We start from the raw sequence: 18,151 nt of genomic DNA, 5'->3' as shown, positions 1-18,151 counted from the left end.
TTTTTGACCTCCTTTGTAAAAGCCAAAAGTTATTATTTTTTTTACCTGTAAATTTGCTTTTATGAATATGCAATTGAGCCAATAAAATAATTGTAATATAAAGCTATTACAAACAGTACATGTTTCCATAATAATAATATTAATAATAATAATAATATAAAGATACACATATCATTTCAAAAAGGGCGCAGTACCCACCTCCACCCCTCCCCTCCCTCTGAATCCGACAGAGCGAGCGTCAGCCCCGGGCAGCAGCAGCAGCTCAGGTCGATCCAGAGACTTCCAGTCAGTGCTCAGAGCCTCAGCGTCTATCAGGCCGTGCTGCTGTTGACTACAGAGGAATATTTCACCTCTGGATTTGAGTAAAACAAACATTCACGGTACGTAGTTTCACAAAGACTAATGTGCTTTATTTGGTGTTGCATATTTTTGTTAATCTGATGTGGCAATTTTGGGTAAAGTCGACTGTTTCACCAATTTGTTTACGTCTTTTATCTCGACTAGCTCCAGTTGCTAAGGAGGCCTCGTTGTCAGCGCACGGTGCTAAAAGCTAACAGGCTAGCATTGTGCATTGTAATGCTAGCTGCGGGTTTAAGCGCAGTAATTAAGCAACACTCAAGTTGTGTTTTGGATGTATAAGCACACAAGACAGATATTATAACCAGCATTCAACACACTGACCCTGGTTTTATACACAGACGAGCACCTCTTAAAGTCAAATTTACAAAGCAAAAACCAATAGCAGGCTAGCTACTTTAGTTAGCCTGCTATTGGCTAGCACTTAAACGATAACCACTTGTCGGTTTAGTTGATTTTGTGTTAAATTATCTTTAAACGCGCACTATATTTGTTGTTAAGGCTGTAGTTAATTTATTAGTGATGTGATTAGCTGTGTATGGCGGGATTAAACGGACCCGGTTTGTTAAGTAGCCATCACGGTAATTAGCTTCAGGTAGTGTTAGCTGTCAATGTGAGTTCACCCTGCTTGATAATCACATTAGGTTTCAGTTTGTCAATGTAGCTGCTGTTTTTTGAATGATCTTTTTTTGTTTCATTTTACAGATAATGCCCACAATAAAACTTCAGAGCTCAGATGGGGAAATCTTTGAGGTGGACGTGGAGATAGCCAAACAGTCTGTCACCATCAAGACCATGTTAGAAGGTACAACTCTAAAAATCATCATAATGTGTCACCTTACAGAATGACTTAAAGACATGGGTTTACAATTACCAAAAAAAACATCTGTCAGGTGCCTAAATGAACATTGAAACTATTTTTTCTTGCCATGATCATTCCCACTAATCATACTTGACATTAGAAGAGGCCTTAATGCATTTACAGTGTGTTATGGGGGGCAAAATCCACAAGCCGCCTCCTGTGCCAAAATGTTTGTATTTTAATGTATTTAAAAGCTTTCTTTGTAGCTAATATGAAGTTTCAACCATCCACATTACTCAATGTATATTGTATATCAACTGGATGTCTTTCAATATTAGTCTGTTTCTCTTTTTGTTACTGTTCTTCCACCTCAGCTCAGCAGTAAAACACAAAGAGGGAATTTGATGTTAAAAAGACTGTAAGGCTATGTTAAGTCTGCAGGCAAAAGTGTCCCATATGTTTTTGTTTTTAATTATTTTTTTCCTCATATGTGACTCAGATTTTTTTTTTTTTCATAACAGTATGAACAGTGCAAATCAGATGGACTATGATCTTTTCTTTTCTGATTTGGGCCACTTTCATCACTTTGATATGTGGTCCTAAATCAGATACAGGTTGCCTAAATGTGGCAGATATCTACTTGATATGACTAATTCAGACTGCTGATATAAGTCTTACATAAGCTTCAGATAAACTTTTAAAAGCATTTTTGCACAAAATGACTTTGGGGACACACTGTGGATTTTGGCTCCCATCACTCATATTGATTTTTTAATAGTCAGTACAAGGCGAGGAAAACCCCTTTCAGTATTTATATGGTCCCCTGACTGTTGTTTTAAGACACACTTTAAAAACTTTTTTTAAATGTTGAACCTTTCCCCCCCTACCACTTTAACAGCTGTATATTAATTACAAATTTCACTTTTTGTAGACATAACCTTGTACAGACCCTTATATGACATTTTATTGATTCTTGGACAGATTTGGGGATGGATGATGAAGGAGATGATGACCCAGTTCCCCTCCCTAATGTTAACGCTGCCATTCTCAAGAAGGTACTGAACACACACACACACACACACACACACACACACACACACACACACACACACACACACACACACACACACACACACACACACACACACACCTTTGGTGATCATCAATGCACAGAAGTTTTTATTGATGTGGTGTGACAATAAAATTAACTTTAGCTTTAAATAAACAGCTCTAACTGTGTGCCGAGATATGTTTAGATATTGATGGGTTTCCTGTTAAAAGAAGGTTGTGATGTTACATTTTTGTCTCGGTTGCATTTGTACATGTTGAATGGTAATGTGTTATAAAGGTGTTTCTAATGTTGCTAATAGTTTATATGTTGATATAAATGAGTTTCATCTGTTGTGTTAAACATCTTTAATTTTAGCTTGGTGCACCTAAAAACTTTACTATACATCACATGCAGGAGCACAAGTTATTTGTTTATTCCCTTTTGCTGCTGCCGAATTGTTTACCAGTCCATCTAATCAATCCTTATCTAATCACATTACTGGGAGCAGAAGGCTGTGTCCTACAAGTTCATGCTTGAGCTGCAGTCATTTAAACAAGAAGGTTTTTAAGATTATTCTGCTTGTAACACAGAACATGTACAGATTAAACAGCATCATTTTTATAAACCTATTTCTAAAGTTTACAAGGCATACAGTGACTCTAGAAAAAGAGAAACAGTTCTGTTGTGGTGTTGAAATTTTTTGTGCTCCAGTGTGAAAATGCAGTTCTGATGGATGCCAAACATATTTGACTGGTTGTGACCTCTGTTAAGTGTTATTTTGGTTAAAGGTGTGTGTATGTTATTTTCAGGTGATTCAGTGGTGCACTCATCACAAAGATGACCCCCCTCCTCCCGAGGATGATGAGAACAAGGAGAAGAGGACAGATGACATACCTGTATGGGACCAGGAATTCCTCAAAGTGGACCAAGGCACCTTGTTTGAACTTATTCTGGTAAATACTTCAATTTATAGTATTGTTTAGAATTTACATTGCATTTACATACATTATTTCCCTGGAGGTTTACACTAAATTGAACCAAAACCATCACCATCACATGCCAGCCCTCAACCCTCATCTGATCTTTAACCACAACTGTAAGACTTAATGGTTAACACAGTAATCTCCACAATGTTAATTTGTAAACAGATTTTTGTCCTCCGCATTATTTGTTAGGTTATTCGACACCCACTCGATCAGTGTTTCCCAACCAGTGAGACATTCAAATAAAATGTATCTCTTCAACTCAAGGTTTAATAAGTTGAGTTCGGAACTAAAACTTAAACCCCAAAAGTAGAAATTTAGTAGAAACGGATCATTCTCTGTAATTTTTGTGTGTTTTAAATTTTGATTGCACTTTAATTCTTGTAAACGAGCCTCAGTGCTGTCATGTGCAACATAATCAGAATTCAGAATAACCATTTGATGAATATTAGACACAGTATTTTCCGCAGTTCTTGTATTGTCATTGAAATTGAAAGTACACGTTTAATAGTGACTTTAAAGATACTAATTTGTTCATTTTTAGTTACATTTATTCTGTTTGTTAGCCAGCTGTTTATCCAGTCTGGAGTCAAAACTGTTCAAATAGATCATAAAACATGTCTGTACAGCCAGAGATCAAATTATTAGCTGCTAATAGAAAAATTAGTTTAAGTGGCCAATCAGAAGAAAACCTTTGATACTTGAACTGAGTGGAGCTCTGATCCCAGCTTACCCCTGAAGTTGTTGACTGTTTAAGGAAGAATCATGTGTCAGTAAATTATGTAACACTACTAAAAACCTGGTGCTTTTCTATAATTTGATTTCTTAATACATTTACCACTAAAACACACATATATAAGATTTTGTCATCTGCTTGTAAAAGTAAATGCCTGTATTTCCTCCGTGACCCTCCACTCCTGTGGTCTGTTTATCTCATTCACTGCTGTGGCGGAGCATCGAGCTTTTCCATTCGGTTAGTGCAGTCACAAAAGTTGCTTAGCAACAGCTGGAAGATAGGTGGTTTGGGCAGCTGCCACAGAAGAGGCAGCAGGGATTTGAAAGGATTGTTTTAAGGTGAAAAACCACAGGAGCGATCTCGGACTTGAATGGATTTTCAGGGCAGCATGTGAAGCTAAGCCACAGGCGGAGCATGTGAAGGGTAACATCAGCAGTGCTTGGGAGAGATTGGGAAATAGGTGTGGGCTTCCAGGAAGTGAAACATAAGTCAGCGTGTCCGTCACTTGGGTGTATTAGTTCCCCCCTCTGGCTGTGTGTGTGTGTACATGAACAAAACAGGAGGATGCTAAAGAGAGCCAGGGTGTCAAAGTAGCTCAGCTGTGGACAGCAAATGGTGCAAGCAAGGTTCAGTGATTCCTACCGGATGTGAGTTTAGTAGCTCACAGCAGAGTGGAACTCATTTGTTTTTTGTTTTTTTATCTCAGTCTTGTGTACAAGCTCTGATGGCTCAAAGGCCTGAGAGATAAGATTATGATCAGACCCCGACCGACATGGGATCTTTGAAACCAATACCGATTTTTAGAAAAAAATAATTCACTGATAACCGATATTATGGCCGATATAATGAATTTATGAAAATAAACCTCTATGTGGATTTTTCACTGACTTTGCACTGATAAGGCTGCTTTATTAAACAAGTACACACGTGGACAAAATTGTTCATACCCCTCTGTTAATGAAAGAAAAACCCACAATGGTCACTGAAATAACTTGAAACGGACAAAGGTAATAAAAAATAAAAAATTACTGAAAATTAACCAATAAAAATCAGACATGGCTTTGCCACAATGCATATTGACAAGCCACAAAGCTTCTGGGAGAATGTCTTTTGGACAGATGAGACAAAACTGGAGCTTTTGGGCAAGGCACATCAGCTCTATGTTCACAGACACACCAAGAAAAGAACACTGTCCCTAGGAGGAGGCTCGGTTATGTTCTGGGGCTGCTTTGCTGCATCTGGCACAGGGTGTCTTGAATCTGTGCAGGGTACAATGACATCTCAAGACTATCAAGACATTCTGGAGAGAAATGTGCTGCCGAGTGACAGAAAGCTTGGTCTCAGTCGCAGGTCATGGGTCTTCCAACAGGATAATGACCCAAAGCACACATCTAAATCCTATTGAACATCTGTGGAAGGAGCTGAAACATGCCGTCTGGAGAAGGCACCCTTTCAACCCTGAGACAACTGGAGCAGTTTGCTCACGAGGAGTGGGCCAAAATACCTGTTGACAGGTGCAGAAGTCTCATTGACAGTTACAGAAATCATTTGATTGCAGTGATTGCCTCAAAAGGTTGTGCAACAAAATATTAAGTTTAGGGTACCATCATTTTTGTCCAGGCCTGTTTCATTAGTTTTTTTTTTTAAATGATTCTGTTGAACCACAATTCAAAAGCAATGTCTGATTTACATTGGTTAATTTTCAGTAAATTTTTATTTGTCAGTTTCAAGTTATTTCAGTGACCATTGTGGGTTTTTCTTTCATTAACAGAGGGGTACCAACAATTTTGTCCATGTGTGTATATAGTATAGTATATTTAACATTGTTTAGCATTTTTCTAGAAATGAACACTAGCAAAATAGTAGAATAGAATAAATAAAAATAAAATGGCAAAATAAACATCAGTACTGTACCGTATCAGTCAGTTCTTCAATTGATTGAACTCTAATCAGAAATGTTTTTTTTCTTCTTATTTATCAATAACTGTCATCAATATTTCACCGTTCATGTATAACTATTACTTGCAAACCGCAGAATGAAAAGATGAAGAGAGGCACTCTGAGTTTGTCAGTTTGCATATATTTGAATCGTCCTCCATTTATGTTTGAGGGATACATGTTGTAATGAATTTTGGTTATTTGTTAATTCACTAAGCGGGATGACTGCATTGGCAAGGTGACGTTGCTGAGACTGAGGACTCTGGTATGAAGAAAATAAATAAATAAATACGTAATTTTTTAAAATGTAGGTATGTCTGACAAATCTTTTTCTATTGAGATAATTTGACGTCATCTGGTGAGATGCTGCATTTGCCAAAAAAAAAAGCAACAACATTCCTGGTCAATGACTTTGTTTACCTGGTGACTGTGATGATCGTCGTTGTGACAACTCTGAAACACAACACAGCTGTTTATAATAGTAATGAGTGTCTTATAATCCTCACTGCTTCCTGAAGCAACAGGACTCCACCAATGGGGCCCCTCGTGTTAATGCAGGGCTGTTTTGGCTCTGAACGCCTGCTAACATCATGCCTCAGCTCCCAACAGACAGAATAAAGGACTGGTAGCTCCTCAGTCCGTCCACCAATCCATACAGTTTGTGTCTCTCGCTGCTGCCCCTCTCCACTCCTCTTCATGTCACGTGTTGTGTTTTTCTGTTTAGGCCGCCAACTATTTGGACATCAAAGGCCTGTTAGATGTCACCTGCAAGACGGTGGCCAACATGATCAAAGGCAAAACCCCGGAGGAGATCAGGAAGACATTCAACATCAAAAATGATTTCACAGAGGAAGAAGAAGCCCAGGTAATTATTCCAACCCATCTTCGGTCTTGTCAGAAAAAAGAGAAAAAAAGCTCTTATGTGAGTTCAGAAAAAAAATAATAATGAATTTAGAAAGAAGGATGGAAAAGCTGAAAGTGAAGCCTTTTTTAATTCTGTTATATACAATAACACAGGGATCACAGTTTTGATAATTAACCTGCATTTCACATTTTTATTTTTTAACTGACCCTGTTGTTGTGTTTCCTCCTCTCCTCGCCCACAGGTACGCAAAGAGAACCAGTGGTGTGAAGAGAAGTAATCGGGAAGATCCTGCTAACACTAACACACTGAAAAGGATTGTCCCTGCTAACTGGTTGCACTGGCGTTGTTCATACTTGTTAATATTTACATTTAGTATATTTAGAGCCACATTTCCCCCCACCCATCCACCCACCCCCTCCCATCCCATCCCTTAATTTCTGTATACCGATAGCATGACCATTTTAACTTGCCTGTGTGGTGTCATTAATTTAAATAAAACTCTTTTTCTGTTTCCACACACTCATGTTGAGTATTCACATAAAATGAAAGTCCTGAATCCTGATTTCATGGCTTTGTGACCTTAAAGATTAGAAGATGGCCCTTTCATATTTCCCCCTATTATTAAATGCTATGGTTGTCTTTTTTACTGGACATGTTTTTCTTTTAGGTTAATTGATTAAATAAAAATGGCTTTTTTGAAAATGGAATTGAGAGGGTGAATATTTTATTTTTGCTCTGTAAATGCATCTGTTCTGTGAAACCGTGATTATAGAGGACGAGGTTGTTTTAAAGGAAGAGTTTTTGTTTTCTTTTGAAGTACTTTGGACTTGAAGTACTTGTGTTGTCACACAGCGTTGGGTGACTCCATTCTTAATTCATGTATTGAATTGGAAACTTCTCAGATAGGCTGATGCTGGCTTTTTGGATGATCAAACATATTGAAGGAGTAAATAAAACGTATAAAAATGTCAGTGTGTGTCATTTTTGTTTTGAAGCTGCCCGGTGCTGAAGTGTCCTGTATTTCATTTTTCACAACCACAGCAGACATGGATGAGATATTTAAACCACTTTAATACATCAAACAAAAAATAAGTAATACATCAGTGGCGTTTGAGGCGTAAAAAATACAAAGGGCATCTTTGAATTGTGCCCACTACTGATGTGAACATCCTCAAATTTAAACAAGCTATTTCTAGCACAAGAGCTCTCTCTGCTGGACGAAAAACAGTTTTGCTGTACAAAAGTTCAACCTACAGTTTGTCCACTGCGTTGTAAGCTGAGCTTAAAGCTGCAAGCAGAACAGGAAATTTAAAGCCTTTTTTTTTTTCTTAAGTCAAAATGTATGTTTGTTACATCGATGTTGGAACATGCACAGATTGAGAACATAAGATATCATTTGAACGCTGCTGCAGTAACACTTGACCCAAAAATCAAAAAAATCTGCACAAGAGGACAAATGCAAAATGTATTGCTTTCAGAAATGGTAGAAACTAACAATCTTTTTTTTGTGGTCATTTTGTCTTTTTTTTTTTTTTTTACATAAAAACATATAAAAGTTTAATTATAATAGGGAATTCCAACATTTATAAAACTTTACAACACAATGTTATATAATAGTACCCATTTGGTCTCAGATTAGTTTACAGAGCTGCAAAACGTTCAGTCAAAGGAAAACAGCCAAGAGACTTCAAGAAGAATCCCTCGTCTCGCTCTCTCGAGGGTTTCCCCACCAGCAAAACATCTGACCTTAAAAAAAAAATCATGAGATTCATACAAAAATACCAAAAATGAGGAGGAAATGCAATAAACATGTAACGGTTGATATAGCGAGAGACTCGACAGCCTGAAAGTGCCTAAAAGAATGTAACTTGAATTGGAAATACACTGTCCTATAATGCTGAGACTTTTTTTTTTTTTACTGGCTGTAAATGTTTTTGTAGTTTTTTGTGAAAGGAGCTGCACAGGTAGATATAAAAATGTCTAAAAATGGAACGAAGCAGAGCTGATGTTCTGCTGGTTGGGCTGGCTGCTTGTTGGTCTCTGCTCCCCTCTTAATGGTTTAACGGTTTGGTCTGAGTGAAAGTAATGGACGCTGGACAATGTATATCAAAGTGATAGCTGTTGAAGAGGAAAGAGCATGGTCTTTGTTATTATGGACCCTTACATTTGGTGAAAAGTGAATATGTAACAACACTGTGACATCTGAAAAAGAGTCTCTTAGAAGTTTATCTCTGCATGGCAATTTTTTTTTTTTTAGCTTTTAGCTCATCTAACACAGAGCTCATTTGCAAAACATTTTGATTGTCGTGGAGCTGAAAGCACAAGGTAAGCTGCACAAAAAAAGCAGGAGCGGAAGAAGTTTTTTTTTTTTATATGTCAAATGATTTCTCAGAGGCAGAAATAAACGCTTTGAGTTTAACTGCAGCAGATGGAGCTAAAGAATCAGATTTATTCTCCAGCGTGTTTCTGCCTCTGTGTAACCAGAACTGTGTGGTCTGGAACTTTCGAGGTTTCGGTCACTAAATTCAGGGGCTGGATCCTTTAGTGGAGCTGCAGGCCAGATTAAACCAGAACCATCTCTTGTAGACGAGACAGCTGAGCCTCACAGGCACTTCATACTCTGCTGCATTCAGGTGCTCCTCGTCAATTTCTAAATCAATTTTTCCACGTTCCTTACCAGGAAGTTGTCTCTAGAGCTGCAATGATGACTAAAAGTGATTGATATTTTATAGACCAACCGCTTAACAGAGAAAATAATCATGTTTTCAAACTTTAAATTGACGAGGATTGCCTAAATATTTAATTTAAGAAGTGACCGTTGCAGAGCAGAAAGAAGAGGCCTTGTTGACCTGTTCATGATGTATTTGGTCTAGATTAACGCAAACTTTAGAGGATCCAGTCTCTGAACTGAGACACAGCTAGTATCTTTCTCTGGGACAGTCCAGTAGGGTGGATGCTCGCTGTCACCTTCACTACACCACCCTGCCACCCTCCGTCACACCTGTGTTTGTAATCAGACAAAAGGACCACAGGGGTGTAGATGAATGTGAGAATGAAGGCATGTGAGGAAGATGAGGTGAACAGGGTCAGGGATGTTGAGTGGACCGGCGTGATCACTGAGTCTCTGTAAGCACTTTGAGAGAAAGTCCTGCAGCCTTGGCGGCCGACAGCGCCGTCGTCGAGCTGTGTGTCTGCTTGCCGGACAGTTCCAGGTGTGTGTGGGTGTGTTTGCTTGCGGTCTGATGGAGGTCGCTGCGCTTGCCAGCAGACTGCTCCGGGGGTAAGCGTGTGTGCGTTGGCGGAGACAAGGGGAGGCGTGTTGACAGGGAGGTGGGTGGCGGGGAGCAGACCGGGGAGAGGGGGCGCTGGTGCTGGTACAGACGGTGGTGGGCTGGGGAAGGGGATGGGGGAGAGTCAATAGCACTTAAATCTGAAGAAGTTGGGCTGGGGCAGCCTCCTCCTTGAAGGTAGCGAATGCACTTCTTTTTCCTCCTAGGGACAGTCAGAGAGAGTTATCTGTGAATAAAGTGTGGATGGTAAACGTCAGCAAGCTTCAGTAGGGATGCATCATTCACACTGAGGTCATCAGCAATGAACATGGAGACATGATCATAATGAACAACAGAGAAGTATTAGTGTCAGTCTACGTATATCTGAATATGAGGGATTCATTTATCATTTATACATTTTAGGATTAGATTTAGGATAAGGTTATTTTTTAATGGCTATTGTGCTAAATAATTGCACTTTTAAGTTGCTGTATTTAAAAAAATAATGAGTAACGTTCTTCCACTGGAGTCAATCTGAAGTAACATTTTAGAGCTCTGCTTTAAAGCAATATGTATAATTATTTTGGGAAATGCAGTTATTCACTTTGTTTCAGAGAGTTAGATGAGAAGATTTATTAATATTGCTAAACACTGAGCTGGAGCTAGAGGAGATTAGCTTAGTTTAGCATAAAGACTGGAATCAGGGGGAAACAGCTAGCCTTGCTCTTTACAAATTAAAAACAATATGACAACAAACGTTTTGAAAGCTCACTGGTTGACATGTTGTATCTTGTTAGTTTGATCTGTACAAATGTAAAAGCGACAAGTGAAGTGACTTTCTAGAGTATCATTACTGTAAGGTTGCCGGGCAACCTGATGAGATTGATAAACTCTTTCTTCCTACGTACGTGTTCCTATGAAACAATAATGACATTGGCAACAATAATGACATTGGCTGTTTTAGCAGGCTAAGCTAATCACCTCCTGGCTTTAACTCTAGTTAACACAGAAGTATGAGAGCAGTATCGATCTTCTCTTCTAACTCTCGTCAGGACAGTAAATAATAATTTGCTAAAATGTTGAACTAAAGATCTTACATTTATGTTGGTTTATGGAACTATCACTGTGTAGGTTTAATGATTTGTTTGAGAGCAGGGAATACCACTCAACTTTACAATTAATAGACAATATTACTTTGATTTTTTATGAAGTACTTAGAATTAATTAATGAACACCTGATGGAGCTGACAGTGTTATATTTATAGAAACTGCACTATGCAGTTAGGCGTTACCGTTGTCTCTCTGCCCCTGTTCTCCTGGACTTGACCAAACATATTTCATCTGTTTAATCGGCAAACAGCAATGACTGTGCTTTGTGAGGTGTTGTACTTAAAAGCAGACTTGTGTACCGCTGAGTGCAGCATCAAAGCAGTTAACAGGATCCCATGATCATTACCAGAATATGATATGAGTCACCAGGTTTAACCGCAAGGAAAGGCGCTAGGCCATATTTAGAGAGAGGGAGAGGGAGGAAGAGTGCAATAGAAAGTGATTTCTAAATGTCAGAGTTCACCATCAAAAGGCGCCTGTTACCACATCGCATGAATGGAGAAAGTTAAAAGCAGATGGGCATGAGAACGGCGTCAAAATGCAAAGCTGCAGGGAGTGTGTGTGTGTGTGTGTGTTAAGCTGTGGTGATAAGGATTTGTTCTAACCACATTCAACCCCCTTTGTTGTCTCAATCTGAAACACACACACACACACACACACACACACATACATAGAGTCAGATTTCCATGACGTGATGGTGGGGAAGACGACGGGGTTGCTACAGTGCTGTGGTGGTAGAAGCTTTTTCTGCAGAACCACACAGATTCCCGACTCCTGCTGCGACACTGACGACTGTTGTCTACTGTAATTCCTGCTGTGACTGAAACAGAGCAGTCGGAGGTGGTGACAGGTCCGCTTTTCCTGATTTATATCAAACTGTTACCATTTTCCGCTTTATTACAGAGCAAGGGAACGGAGATTTGGTTTTCGCGATGTTGTAAAAAGAATCATGATATACTCTTGGATCCATGTTGTAGCCGCTGCAGTAAATAAACCTTAAGTGGGTTTGGATGCACCACTGGCAGATAAATAGATATATCTGGCCACTAAATTAATCCTAAACTCCCTAAATCAAGTTTCCTGTTGTAGTTTTATAACTTCTTATTATTCCAGCTGGGACAGACTAACCCTGTGCTTAAAAGTGGGAAAACTGGGAAATTCCCAGCTTTAGTTCATAATTACAGGATAGCAAGAAAGAAACACGGCTGCTAGCAATATCTAATGACGCATCACTTTTCAATTTGGCAACCAAAAGTTTAAATATTTTGCTATGTCAAGATAAGTTGGACCTTTTCAGCACAGTGGTTGTGATTTGGTTTTAATTTCCAGTTATTATGTAAGCAATAATACCCGACAAGTTGTAATAGCTTCACGTTGGGTGGTAGCCTTGTAACTTGAAAGGCTCTTTTATTCCCCCCTTTGTAGGAATTTTTGAGTTTTTATTTTATGGCTTAAACATGAAAATGTATAAATCTGACAGGAGGTTTTAGAGAGATGCCAGGAACAACATAAAAAAGGCCCCATTTTTCAGCAGTATTGATTTAAAATCTGTAATAAAAAGGTATATAAAAAAAGGAGGAAGCAGAGACGCATTTGACTTTTCCTTTTTGATATCAAGTTCACACTCACCAGCTAACCACTCTGACACCTTTATCAAGTGGTACTCCCTTTTAACCACATTAACATTGCAGCGTCTGAATGATGTCATGAACTATAACAGCAATGTAGAGCCCGAACCACCTGTGACCTTTCAGATGAGACATCACAGGAGAAAAATTAACCTTTGGTCACATGTTGTGCTTCGTCTCAAGTCAAAGGAAAGGTTGTTTTGGGCGTGACCTTTGACCCTGGAAAAGTAATCCCCTCGTAATGTCAAGCTGGGTGTAACAGATTTAAAGATCAGCATAGAAGTAGAAGAAATTTTGATATTTTGATTCTTAATTAAACAAATTCAAAGTTACATTGTTACTTACTCCCTTCAATTGATAACATACTTGGAGCCCAATTCCTATTGTCTCACATTAAAATTGTTGATTTTGTAATTTCTAATTGTATATTAATGGCAGTAAACCTTCTCTGTGCAGAGCAGTGAGTTAGTGACAGAAGGGCATGCAGAGCTCAAACTGGATTCTCAATCATTCTTTGAAGGCGGAGCTCCTCTTAAAGGAGACGTAATCTCATTGGTGGGTAAGTAACGCTGAAAATCAATGAAAAGGTTTAAAAAGTGAGATGAAACCAACGAGCTTAACCAAATTGATTCGATTTTTGCCACCTTCAGAGCAGCTCCGCCTCTGTGAAATGTTTGAATAACTACGACTCCATTAGGGAGGATGAGGAAGTGATGCACTGATGGTTAGATGGTTAGATGTGAGGAAAGATGAGGGGGTTTGCTTGGGCGGGGGGCAGTGCTGGGTGCTATGGAGTGGGTGGGGTTGGATGTTCGGTACACACCTGCAGGGACCGCACCAGTCCGTTTGTTGGTTGAGGCCGAAGCGAGCCCGGCATTTCTTAGGAGAGCCCGGGTCTGAGCACAATGCACAGCATGCACAAAACAAGGAGGAAGAGGAGGGGAAAGCAACAACAGAGAGGAGCAGAAGAAGAAGAGGACACAGGTTAGAGAGGAGGACACGGATAAAGACAGAGAAGGAAGGGGAAAAAAATAAGAAAGAGGAACGAGAGCTTGTCATGACAGGGAAAAAAAAGCAACAACAGTGCTGTCCGTTCAGAGAAAGCAATCAAGTCAAAGTGTTAGTAGCACAGCAAAACATCAACAACCACCGCAATAACCATCCAGCAAAGACACTTCTTTGTTAAACATGTCATACATCCTGGAAACAGATGTACAGAGAGATACAGGCAGAGAGGGCAGCCGTGCTGTGACACTCCGTTAGTACGAGATTTTAAAAGCTCTTCAGTTTCCAGACAAAGATAACGTCATAAACTGCTTTTGCTTTGGAGGTCGGCGCTTCCAAAATCCAGAAATACATGTTCCAATGTTTCTGTTTGAGGCCTGGTTTGATTTGGAAAATATTGGAGTTGGATTTTTTGAAATGAAGGATTATATGGCATCAGTGGCTCATTAATCAGCTGCTTTTCTACTGAGCTCTCACATGCAGTACCAGAGCATAGCATTTACATCATTTCACTTTGGAAATGCAACAAGTTATTTTCTCACTTTTGATGCTACATACTAACCCAAGTTGCTGTCACTCAAGCATGAGTACTCTACTTACATATAGTAAGCCTACTCTACGTGGGACCTGTGGAGACTGTAGCCATTCATATTAGTCAAATAAATTGAATATCTTTCAATGTTAAACTTTTGTTTTGCAGTGTTTCATTGCTGAGCTGTAGTGGAGTGAATGTAATAAAAAGAGGGATTTGCTGGAGCAAATCACTTGATTTGACTAATTTGGACGGCTTATTAGCCTCAGATAAACTTTGAAATACATGTTTGCTTAATAGGAGGACCCATCACTTACATTGCAAGTGCATTGGTAATGGATCTTTTAAAAGGCAGTATGAACAGGAGGAATGATTACAGCAAGAGTAAAACCTGTTTCAGTGTTCATTTGGGCACCTGACTTTTGTTTTAAGACTCGAAACATTGTGAAAATATACTTAAAAATAATAATAATAATAATCATATTTTTGTTTGCCGTAATATGGTGATAGAAAAAGAACACTGCATTGATGTCCGACTGACATTTTGAGTTTGAACCAGCTGAGATCAGGCGGCCATAGATGTTTTGTACACTGGGGATGAAAATGTTTATTTAATTCAGGTTACGTGGAAAGCCGAGTGGGTGGGTGGTTTGACGTTAGAGACACATCCTGCCTCAAAGACACCAAGATGTTCTGCTACCGAGCGCCAACGCAAATTCAAGTTCAAGCTCAACTGAATTCTCTTGAATACTTTAAAGCTGACACAGGCCATTTGTATTCTTGGACTGAAACATGGTATGAAAAAAAGGTATCTAACAAGAGAAAGATGTTTTAGCAGTGGGTGTTTACCTGTGTTGGAGTCCTGCTGCTTCTCCCTTTTTCTTCTCTTCTTCTTGCCCTGTAGGACAAAACAAAAGAGAATCCACCCAAGACATGAGTCTGGCTCAGCTACTGAAATTACTTAATTACTATAAATTCTCCATCAGGGCTGTAAATGATCTGCAGGCTTTTTTTCTGTGACTAATAAATCCAGTTAACATACTCAGATTAGTTATCAACCATCATTTGTAAAGATAATGGGATTGTGCAGGAGTGATTATGAATGATTTTGTCTTATGTGCCCTCCATAAAGAATTTCTGGATTCCTCTCTGCTTTCCCGCTGAGCTTAAAATGTTTGTTGTCTACCCTTATGTCTCTATTCTTTTATCAACACAAAATCTGCACCATATATAAAGTTAAGTGTTCTTATGTGACATGGAAATCAATTTGAAGTACAAAAATGCAAAGTTAAGAGCAGCAACCAGCAACCAGGTCAGGCAACCATCATCAATGCTTAATAAAAGCAAGAAAAAAGCAAGAAAGATTTGAAAAACAAAGGAGAACACTTTATATTATTAATATTGTAAACACAATTCATGCAAAAACCTGGTGTGATGCCTAAAGTAACAAGTGAAAAAGAGATTGAGACACTCCAAAAATCTGTAAAGATATCATAAAAGAGAGGCTTTTAATGATTTTTGGATCACTTCAGAACCAAACGTCTTGTGTTCATATTTCAGTGTATCTTCAGGCTCACTGTACTGTGCGACTGTTGAGGTAAACATCAGAGTTGTTCGCTCAGATCCGGTGATGGTGAAGTGAGGCCTCATATTTGGGTGAGATAAAGGATGTGGGTAGAGATCTACCGCCTACTCTACAATGTCTGCCCTCCTCAGCTCCTCAGCTCGCTGTCAGCGTTGTCCATGTGGTTACAACAACTTCTACTGCAACTGCACCTTTGTGAAGCTTTATGTCTGTGGGTGTACGTGTGCATGTGTGGGCATACACACACACACACACACACACACATGTATGTATGTATATATATATATATATACACAAACACGTATACTATACTATTGCTAGGCTGTTTTAGCTCTTGGAGGAGAAACCCTTCACAGCTGCGGGGGCGATTTGTGGAACTTCACTTCCTGTTTTGCTAGTGGGTCCAGTGAGTGCTCTGTTGTTTGTTTTTTATTAATAACCTCAGGAGGACAGCAGAATGCAGAGGGTGATTAGGAGGGAAGGGGTTTCTTAAAATGCAACAGACAATATATTAAGCACTGCCCAGAAGCGCTGAGTGTCGTCATTTTACAAGTTGAATGTGTACTTAGCTGACTCTGTTGCTCTGTGCCTCAGAGGACTATTTTGGAAATATCAATATAACTTAATTTCTCTTTATATTGTGGAGTTGTGATGACAGTTGCTAAGCTATTATAATGTGTGATGCATTCTTGACATTATAAATTATTCTTGGAAAGCTTAGTGATATGCAGTATACAGTAAAGTTATGTGCCCAATGCCCCTATAGTTAAATACTGTAAAAACAAACACTGTAAGTGTCAGTAGGCCACCTTTTGTGGATAAACATACTATAGTAAGAGTAGAAGTCATGACTTTAGTCCATGTGAACTGACAGCAAACAGCACCTTTCTGAGCTGTTTAGAAAAAGCTCAAAGCTGCATGCATACAGCAGTCGCTCCTACACCTATGATCACAGTTTACTAGAGCTCTGGTTTATAACATAGCAGAATCTCATGAGCTTGTGTTTGAACAAGGAGATCAGAGATAAACCTCTAAATGTAAAGTTAGGATCTTCATTTTGAAATATCTGCTCATTAACTGGCATTGTGTCGTGCTATTCTATCAGCTACGGCCTTAAGAAGAGATGAAATAACAGAGAATGACGAAGTGAATCAGCATGCGTGTTTAAATATGCTTCACAAGACATGTTTGAAGTGCTCGTTCAGATGCTATAAACCACAGCCCAGATAAAATGTGCCCATAACTCGTGTGCCATGCCTGCCTGTCTGCAGAATTCAGCTCAGTCAGATAGAGAGAAACAAGATAGTACAGCAGAGAAAAGCATATACAGGTCACCACTCTGACGGGTATCTAATGTGATTGAAAAGCAGCCTATCACAACCACAGCCTTTAATTCACCTGATTATGAATAAACATACCATGTGTCATTGCAGTCTAGCTATACTAATAAAAAAATATGAAGGTGCGCCCCCCCTCCACATAAAAACATTGTAATAATAAACTATGGTAGCAAGGCAGTGAGGCCAGCCATGCGGCCCTGCTCTCTGTTAGTTGAGCAAAACGGGTTGATTTATACCTCTGTGTGATTCAGCGTTTTACAGTTTAACTGACTAGTCGTCGTAACCACGGCAACGTGCAAGCCTGGGTTAAGTGTAACCATAACTGACCAATCAGATCTCCTTTTGCAGCTGCTGTTGCTTATGTATTTATTTTCATTGGGTGAGGTTGATGCGTGTGAGTCATTAAGATTGTTGGAAGGTGCATGCAAAACTTTTGCACAGGAATACCCACAACCCCTTTCATGCAGCTTGTCACATTTTTTTTCCACCACAGAGGCATAAATCCACCATAAGACGTGTCCCTACCCAATCAGCTTTACTCTTTTCCCCTGCGACCCCGCTAAGGCCCGCCTCCTGCAAGAGTTCAACAGCAAACTGACAAGTCAGAGGCACACAGCAGCCCAGATACAGCACATCCCCCAACACATTAGACTGATGCAGATACTCTCAAACACATGCACCCCACAGGTTTAATCTCCTCTACTGTGGGATAATCAATCATTTCATGCCACAAAAGTGTCTTGTAATGTTTTATGAATTTATGACTGACAGGTCTGAGAGCCAATGATCATGCAGGTTGTTGAGGCAGTAGCCGGTGAGTAAAGTAAGTAATTTCTTCAGCTCTGAGGTGAGAACAACAAAGATGATCAATCCCGGTTCACTCAGCTTTGGTTTATTGAAATCTGTGCTGTTTGTTTTAACTTTGGTTTCATTTACAGGGAATCAAACCA

The 18,151-nt window shown here is 39.3% G+C and overlaps 2 protein-coding genes across 10 annotated transcripts in view; one reads left to right on the top strand and one right to left on the bottom strand.

Annotated features, from left to right (window-relative positions):
• The first annotated feature begins 248 nt into the window (after positions 1–248).
• skp1 (S-phase kinase-associated protein 1) lies at positions 249–7,439 on the top strand. The gene is made up of 6 exons (XM_062433839.1): positions 249–380; positions 1,063–1,162; positions 2,141–2,214; positions 3,020–3,163; positions 6,592–6,732; positions 6,974–7,439. Exons 2-6 carry the CDS (start codon positions 1,066–1,068, stop codon positions 7,007–7,009), a joined length of 492 nt encoding a protein of 163 aa, XP_062289823.1. The 5' UTR covers positions 249–380; positions 1,063–1,065; the 3' UTR covers positions 7,010–7,439.
• A 2,584-nt stretch (positions 7,440–10,023) lies between these two features.
• Positions 10,024–18,151, bottom strand: part of tcf7 (transcription factor 7) — a 75,810-nt gene continuing 67,682 nt past the window's right edge. For 2 of the 9 annotated variants that reach the window (XM_062433829.1, XM_062433834.1), the window contains 4 exons: positions 17,727–17,774; positions 15,126–15,174; positions 13,563–13,635; positions 10,082–10,248 (listed from right to left, as the gene is read on the bottom strand). In XM_062433829.1, the coding sequence (XP_062289813.1) occupies positions 10,245–10,248; positions 13,563–13,635; positions 15,126–15,174; positions 17,727–17,774 (174 nt within the window). In that variant the 3' untranslated portion in view covers positions 10,082–10,244. Of the gene's footprint in view, positions 10,249–13,562; positions 13,636–15,125; positions 15,175–17,726; positions 17,775–18,151 lie in introns of all 9 variants that reach the window. The other 7 variants (XM_062433831.1, XM_062433837.1, XM_062433832.1 and 4 more) reach the window with 5 other exon arrangements.

The sequence above is a fragment of the Scomber scombrus genome, chromosome 14 (genome assembly GCF_963691925.1).
Source record: "Scomber scombrus chromosome 14, fScoSco1.1, whole genome shotgun sequence".
NCBI lineage: Eukaryota > Metazoa > Chordata > Actinopteri > Scombriformes > Scombridae > Scomber > Scomber scombrus.
The sequence above is the reverse complement of the archived record's forward strand: the minus strand, read 5'-3'. Positions and strand labels throughout refer to the sequence as shown.